Below are 9,028 nucleotides of genomic sequence, written 5' to 3' on the forward strand. Positions count from 1 at the left end.
AGGAATCCTGTATTGGTTTTTGTTGTGATATAATATTGCTAGTTACGTTATCAGTATGGGTAGGGAATGTTAAGGAAGAATGCAAAGTGAGACTCGGGTACTTGAAGTGAGAGACTTTAGTGATGATACTGTTTACTGTCCTTGATGTCTTTGATGAGCAGGAATGTTGTTTGCTGCTTTCTGTGTTGCAGAAAATAGCAAGACTTTAGTTTTTGGAGGTTGATTAGTGGTTTGTTAGAGGAAGACTATAGGCAGAGGTTAGCAAAGCTTTTTTGTCAGTTTAGAACTGAATGTGATTTATTAGATATGATCAGCACTGTATCATCTGCATACATGATAACATCAAGAGAAGGTAAGTCAGAAGTAATGTCATTAATAAAGAGGGAAAATAGAAGAGGAAATAACACGGAGCATTGGCAGATTCCAGCACCGAGGATCCCATTTTGTGACAGTTATCGGCATTAAGTTTAAAGGTTTTGTCATTGAGTTAGCCGCCTTAAAACCATCTGATTGTGGTGTCACCACATGCTCTGATCATTGTCTACAAACAAAGCAGAGGTAATGAGGCTTTCATTAGTATTACTGTAAATTGCATCTGTGCAGTCAGTAAAGCTGTCATATTGCTGAAGGCATTATGAAAGCCATGTTGATGGTCAGAAAGTAGGTCATATGCTTTACTTTACATGTGGGAGGTACTCTCTTTTTGCCCCTATATGCAATAATGCCCTTGCTAAGTGTTAGGATCAGCAGGGGCAGTCATAACAGAATGTTGCCAATACTGTGTCAAAAAATGATAAATTCAAATGTATTCACTATGTAGGTGGGCAATACAAAGAGAGATTAGTTCATTGCTAATCTTCAGTACATAGCACAGACTGTGTTCTGAGATTTTTAAAAATTTCATAATGCCTACCCTAATTCCAATGACTGGTACTATGTTCCCATACCAGAACTGAGGCAAATATCAATTCACTGAATATTTCAGCACACATACATTTCTATACTATATGAAAGTATCAGTGTTGCACCAACCAGTTCTGAAACTCTAACCATTTTCTGACTTCACTAGATATATTTTGCCCCAGCCTTTCGTGATGACAATATTTATTTGGACTGGATGCTTTTAAATACTAATTCCTCCTAACTTACGCACTCAAAAATATTTGCATTCTCAATACTTTGGGCCAGATTCCAAAACAGTGGCTCTCAGTGTAAGTCTGACCTGAATCCGAAAGACTTGCTCTCATTGTAAGTGACTTATGTCTGTATAAGGCCTATCTATAAGCAGGCATACAGTGAGGGCCAGCTTCCAAAACACCTTCTCTGAGCCTGCTCTCAGTGTAAATGATTGCTTACAATGAGAGCAAGTCTTTTGGAATCAGGCTCTTTTAGATGGTAGGAAACCGTGAACCTGATTCCTCCTCTTCAGAAGGAGACACTGTTCTATTTGCTAGAATTATTTAACATATTGTTTTACAAAATACCATGATGAGTTGAAGCTATGCACACTATTGCAGACTTAGATTCATCATACAGTCATCATCTTATGTAGTTCTTTATACTCAATATGTCTATCTGCAATTCTGACAAGCCAAGTGCTGCAGTATGGACTGACTGCTAGGGGAATGGGGACGGGTGGGTTTGAAACGGTCATGCTTCTTTCAGTCTGCTTACTGGGAGGGTTCCTATAGACGTCTCTTACCTAGTGATAAAAAAACAAAAAAATCCAAGTGCTGGAAATGCTGGGTGTAGTATCTCCAAGAAACACAACGAATATAGCAAAAAACAACAATTTCATTAAATCACAGAGCTTTTGGGACTGGCCCATCTTCAGTGTGTGCATTAAAAACCACAAACCATTCACTTAAATACTCTATAAAAATCACATGACACAGCTCAATTTAAAACAATGAAACAAATGAACAATTAAGATAGTAAAAACACCATACTCATCCTAAGTAGATTTCAATGAGCTTTACCAATATTTACATAAAATATGTAAATAGCTGCATAAGCTTAAAGTATATAAGTAAAAAAAGACGTTTGGCTTTTCCTGGTTAGGGGTCACCACAGCAGATCACCGGTCCAATATTGATTGGCAGTGAATTTTTATGGTGTTGAGTTGCCAGACCGGTGCCCAACCTTTACAGAAGGCACACACATTCACACACCTAACTGTATGTCTTTAAAGTTCACTCGACTGCAGAGATGGCATTCAGAATCCACACAGAAGGCTCTCCAGCCAAGAATCAAGCCGGAGAACCTCTTGCTGTGAGGCGGCAACGCTAACCACTGCACCACCGCAGCCCATCTGCTTCTTCTTAAAATTGGTTTAATGCTTACTGCTGTGTTCAAGCTTGGTGGATGATCTGCCTCCAGTCGAGTAACCCATTCATACTCAGATACTGCATGACTATTATTAAAATCACCACCCCTTCTACTCTTGTACTTAACATCTATCACCCTAACATGAAATCTATGGTCATCTCCTTCAGCTCATATGCCTACCAAGTGCATTGATAGTTACTTTTCCTTTGTATTTCTGACTTATGTTTAACTATTCTTTCTTTCAGCTTCCTAATACATTTTCCTATATAAAAAGCAGAACATTTTGCACAGTTTGGTGGATTTTCCATTAGCATTTTGCTAGCAATTGTGGTACTCCAGAGATTAACAGTAATACTGAGAGGCATGGATATATGCACTATGTTACAACTTACAATAGGAGATCTGCGGGGTGTTAGGGATATAATTACCAAGAATTGGAATATTCTGGGAACAATGTCTGAAATTAAGAGAATAGTTGGTGAAAAACCCAGTTTCTCTTATCAGATGTATCCAAGTTTGAAGAAAAGGCTATGTTATAAAGATCTAATGGAGAATCCACCTTTAACTAGTAGAAAAAATGGTACTTTTCCATGTTATAATTGTAAATGTTGTAATGATAATGAGACAAACAACTAGTTTATAAATCCTGTCACAGGTAGGAAGTGTTTGTTTGGATGCTATGAAATATGTAACATGGCCGCCATTGTCTATATTGCAAACTGTGCAAAATGTTCAGCTTTTTATGTAGGTGTTATTACTATCTTAATTGTTTAATTGTTTTATTGTTTTAAATTGGGCTGTGTCATGTGATTTTTTTATAGAGTATTTAATGAATGGTTTTTGGTTTTTAATGCACACACACACTGAAGAAGGGCCAGTCCCGAAAGCTCTGAGGTTTAATACAATTGTTGTTTTTTGCTACATTCATTGTGTTTCTTGGATAGACTACTACTTACACCCAGCGTTTCCAGCACTTAGATTTTTTGTTTTTCTACATTTTGGATTCTTTCTCCAAGACTGATTTACCTCAGTGCTGGTCCTGTTTGGCTTTATTTTTTACCTAGTGATAACAGATATTACACATAAAGATTTAAAACTGTGTAGAGAAGGGAGTTTACAGCAAGCTATAATAGGGGTACCAAAGGAACTTTATACAATAGAGTGTCAGTTCTGTATTTCTTAAAAAAAGCCATTTGCTAGTTCCTTCTCTTCAGAATGACTGCATATATATTTTGCTCCCCAAACAGCTTAGAAGTCATAATGAGAGTATTCATTTTCTTAAGATGTTTTCCTTAACTAGGTTTTTCAGTACACAGTTCATGATTAAACATATGTACCTGCCTAAATAGCTAAAAAATTTTTCACAAATGCCCCATCTCCCACCACAGCAGACTCACAAGTGGCAAATACATTAATACAGAAATAGAAAGTCATTTAAAGTAAAATAGCACCATGCAGTTTATTTACTTAAAGGGACGTCTATTTTTAAATAAGAATAGTGTATAGCAACAAGGGCCATAACAGCAATAACTCTAGCTAGCATGTGAAGCGTGGTGTATTTTATTCATGCTGGCATGAGTCATCCCTCTCCAGTTTTACCTGGAGTAAAATACAGCACACCACACATTGTGGAGAGATTTTCTGCTTACTTAGGTACCTCATTACTATATATTGGCACACGTAGGGATTGGCATAATGGTTAAGGTCTTTACATCACAGCTATAAGATACAGGGTTTGAGTCAGACCTCTGGTTATTTTGGCTAGGTTTGTAATAGTCTGCAAACTGATAGTTTAGTATTTACTTTATGAACCTATGGCAGACCTAGTTCTTAGAGTCAGTTTAATGACTATATCAGGGAAAGGGTGTCAGACAGAATCCCACTCATACTGCCGTGGGTAGGACAGTCAGATCACTGCAGAGACAGATGTGGTTGTAATGAATTGTGGTAAGCTCTGACAGTATGTTTATGAGGGAGATCACAGTTTCCATTCACTGACTGTGTCTATGTTTCTGTCAGATTGTACTTATGTGTGCAATGTGTAAAAGAGGTCAGAAATTTCAGTAACTAACAGGCTATGTGAGTGCATAATTGGGCATGCTTCACTGGAAGGCCATGTGGATGGAGGCAGACAAGGGACACTGAAAAAAGACAGCAGAGACATGTAGGGATTTTAGTTATTCATGGGATACACAAGAATAAAATGCAGATACATTGATTGTCAGGCTGGGGAAATTGTACTGATCACAGAGCTACGGCGGGGTGGGGGGGACAGGAACACCACCTGACATAGTGGAGTGATGAAGCCAAGAATCAGGGACAGGCAGCTGCTTTGGAAGCAACTATAACTTATTACTGGTGTGGCTACCTTTTCCGATCAATGTTGGGGAAACCATTATGCTTAGTGAAGGCCTGTGGAAATTCTGTGTACCACATTTTAAAGAAAAGTTTGAGGTGCCTTCTATCCACAGAGCAGAAACCATGGTAAAAAAATTCTCCAAAGCCAACTTCATGCTTCTTAAGACAGAAGCGGTGAACTTCATGACACCCATGCAGATGGACAATACAGTTACAACTACTGAATCCTACACAATTGCACTTTATAAGCACTTACATGAGTGCATGGATCGTGCTATCCCAAACAGAACCAAGATGCTATCCTCCAAAAAAGGAAGCCAATCTGGTGGTCCCCTGCCATAAACAAACTGTACAACAGAAGAAAAAGCTGTTGCAAAAGAGAGTAAAATCACATGAGTGGAGGAGCTCCCTGGTCAGCCTCAGTAATAAGCTGCAATCCTTGATAAAATCCTCCAAAGCTAGTTACGAAAACAAAATTGCCACTGATTCTAAAGACAACCACAAAGCATTCTACAGCTATGTCAAGAACCTCAATGGCAACACTCAGATCTGCTCTGAGTTACAGCACAATGGCACTAAATATACAGACCCAACTGATATTGCCAACATCCTGGCAGATAGGTTCAGTGCTAACTTTACCCCCCTCTCACCCATTAAAGAGCCCATCTCTATACCGGAAGAATGCAAAGTTCCTATAATCACGGCTGCACAGGTACAAACCACACTCTCTAAAGCCAAGAACACAACATCCATGGGACCAGACAACATCCCAGGCTGCGTTCTACATGAACTACAGAATGAACTGGCACCCCACCTAAGTAACATGTTCAATCATAGCTTCACCTCAGGCTTTGTGCCTGCTGAATGGTGCACAGCAATGGCTATCCCACTCCACAAGGGGGGAGCCACCACGGACCCCGTGAACTACCACCCCATTAGCCTGATGAGCCTGGTCTGCAAGGCCATGGAACGTATCATCATGGAACTTATAAACAAAGACACTGGTAATCTCCAAACTCTGGACCCCACCCAGTTCGGGTTTGTAAAAGGCAAATCATGTCTCCTAAACCAGATAGACTTCTTTGAAGCAGTCACCAAAGCCGTAGACAAGGGTAAGGTGGTTCACACAGCCTATCTAGATCTTGCCAAGGCTTTCAACACCATCCCCCACTCTGGAATTATAGATAAACTCCCTAAACTAGGTATAATTCCCTATGTCACAAGATGGGTTGGCAACTGGCTCACTGATAGAACCCACACTGTGAAAGTAGCAGACTCCAAATCCGACTTCAGACCAGTGACAAGTGGAGTACCACAGGGTTCAGTCCTGGGTCCTCTCCTGTTTGGTATCTACTTCTCTGAAGTACAGGCTAACACAGAAGGTCTTTGGCTAATGAAGTTCACAGATGACTGCAAACTAGGAGCCATAATCGAAACTCCTAACAATGTGGACAACCTACAAAAGGGCCTCACTGAGACAGATGCCTGGTGTCAAAGCCATGGCCTCAAGCTCAATGCCAAAAAGTGCATTGTCATCCCCTTTGGTAAAAACTCTGTACCCATGAACTACAACATAGGCGGTAGTATACTTAACACCGAAAGTGTGATAAGAGACCTTGGGACACAGGTGGACAGTAGTCTCTCCTTTGATAATCACATCACCACAGTAGTCAGGAAATCCTTCTATGTGGCACACCTCATCACAAAAGGTTTCTCATCCAGGATAAAAAGGTCATTGTTCCCCCCTACTTATCACTCATTAGACCCATTATAGAGTACAACGCCTCTTTTGGTATGTACCTCACAAGATATCTACAACAACTGAAAAGGCCACAGAAATACCTCACAAAGAGGATTAATGGCCTCAAACAGATGCCCTATGCAGACCGTTTCAAAAAACTCCAGCTTTACACCATCGCATATCGCCTACTCAGAGGTGATCTCTGCCTAACATACAAAGCTATGTTAAACCCAAAGCTGTTGGACATGCTCCACTTAAAGAAATCCCAATCCCTCCGGGCTACACGCTCTAGGGACCTAAACCTTGTCACCAGAATAAACAGAACATGCTGGAGGGATAGATTCCTGTCCCAGAGACTTCCAATACTCTGGAATAAACTACCTATCTATATCAAACAAAGCTCCTCATTAGCACTCTTCAAGAAAAATCTTGATGATTGGATGGGAAATAGGAAATTCACCCCGGGGATCACCTCTGTGGCTTTGCACAACAGTGGCACAGGAAAATAATTTTCTTGGGTGGCAAAAGCCAGGGTACCTTTTTGGCTGGGCTTGTATAGGCCCCAGGGCTGATAGCCTAGTACCTACCTATGAACCTATGAACCTCAGAATCACACACCTCTACCCTGCACATAGTAAATCATTTTCCACATACATCTTCCCAGACATGCATCTGGGGTCTATGAATAAGAATTTTTTACATAATGCTCACAAAACAATGCTGTAGGATCCCTACTCTACAAACTACTCCAACCCACATATTTATACCCCCTGAAGTTAGACTTCAGAAAAACAACCTTGCCATACAATCTGAGGCACTACTCACAAGCCACGCACCAACTCTCCTTAGCAATAGAAACAAGCTCCACAAGACTGCATGAGCTTTCTCCTCTCAGACACCTAATCTTTGGCAAGCTTTCCCATCAACAGCAAGGAAATCAACACATTCCAAATTCAGAATGCAACTCAAAAAAGCACTTACTAATCCAAGCTAAATACTCCTGTTTCTTCACAAGACATATCACCTAACCTATCTCCTTTCCGAGTTTCTTGTCTTCCCTCAAGATTTTCTGAAGAGTGACACACTTTAAAGATGAATGTTTATATTGTACATTGCACTCTGCTTGTTCACTAGAATAGCCATATACAGTTTTTTCTATGTATTAATCTGAACTACTTTTTTGTTACTCGCATTTCTGCATTTTTTGTTGGTGAAATGTTATGCATTTCACCCAAGTTGAGCCTGGAATTGCTCAATATCAATTCGTCCATTACTCTGGCAAACAAATATATAACAATTAATAAATAAATGGATACAGATCTGTTATGACTGGGGTCAGGTTTAAGGAATTCTTCAATAGCAGCCTATGCCATCTTAAGAAAATAATTAAATTCTAAAGGAATTTTACAACTTATTATGCACAAGCTTGTTTTTTTTTTTACATAGCAAAGATGATAAAATTAGAATGTTGTTTTTCTTAACTGCTCCCATGGAATACTTTAGTAAAATGTTTCTTCTAAATGTTTTATAAACAGAAAAATCACTAATATAAGTTTTATAATCCTGATAAGAATTCTAAGTGGAAAAATCTTTACTTTTGCCTTTCTAGAATATTTAGTTTAATATCAGCTGTGTGCTATGTTAGATGTAGCTGCAATATAAACATATTGCACTGCTTTATTTTTTATGACAAATACATATTTTTAAAATGTTTGGAGAGCATACAAATTGCAGCAGCCTAGCATTTCTTTGCTTATTATCACAGAGTATTCAATCACTTAAAATAGGACTCTATATTTGTAAGATTTGCAGGTTAACTACATTAGCCTGGTAAAGTAAGATGGCAGAAATCACTACAAAGCTGTTTGAGGTACATCTGAAAGAAAGTGACATCAGCTTTGCAGGTATAGAAAATAATTTTAAGCTTCTACAGTATTCATCCAGACTGAAATTGTACGTTGTAACCTTTGTTTCCTAAATGTATCTTGTTTAGCAAGGAAACATTTGAGAAATGTGATTCTTCTACAGTGATTTCCTTTAACAACAGCAACATAATGCTATTATTTATTTATTTACTTGCTGTCATTTCATTTGCTAATGTTTCTTAAATTTTAGGAGCATGTTAATTCGGCCTTGACTGGATCCAAAACCCAACAGTGACCCAGCAAAACATCAGACTAAGAAGCTTCACTGAAAGACAGAACATTAGATGAAGAAAATAAATGTAATATGAAATTATGTGTCAGCAGCACTGTGTACACACAAAACAATATCATTTTAATTGCTTTGTACTAAACAGTTGGGAAAAGCACTGTCTCTCAGTCCTTCAATCCTTAAATGGCATGATATTTCTTTACAAATAAACTGTTCAGACTTTCAAAGAATTGTTGAAGTACAGTTTTAATTAGACTTCAGTCCATGCATCAATCTTTTATAAGATAATTTCCTTCCAGTTCTATATTGATTCACTTGTACTCCTGTTTGTAATTTGTAAACACTGAAAGCTGTTACAAACTATTTGTTAGCAAAGTGGGGATTAAAACTTATTGACAATGTGTCCTGCAATTTCAGTGTGGAGATGGCAACAAAAAAAAAGCTGTC

At 38.7% G+C, this 9,028-nt stretch overlaps 1 protein-coding gene across 1 annotated transcript in view; it reads left to right on the forward strand.

The window, feature by feature from the left end:
- The window catches only part of LOC122793740 (purpurin-like), a 102,655-nt gene extending 93,891 nt beyond the window's left edge, over positions 1 to 8,764 (forward strand). Inside the window, exon 5 of the mRNA XM_044061939.1 lies at positions 8,543 to 8,764. Coding sequence (XP_043917874.1) covers positions 8,543 to 8,553 — 11 coding nt within the window. The 3' untranslated portion in view covers positions 8,554 to 8,764. The remainder of the gene's footprint in view (positions 1 to 8,542) is intronic.
- Positions 8,765 to 9,028: the final 264 nt, after the last annotated feature.

The sequence above is a fragment of the Protopterus annectens genome, chromosome 2.part0, assembly GCF_019279795.1.
Source record: "Protopterus annectens isolate FY-2018-M chromosome 2.part0, PAN1.0, whole genome shotgun sequence".
Lineage (NCBI taxonomy): Eukaryota > Metazoa > Chordata > Ceratodontiformes > Protopteridae > Protopterus > Protopterus annectens.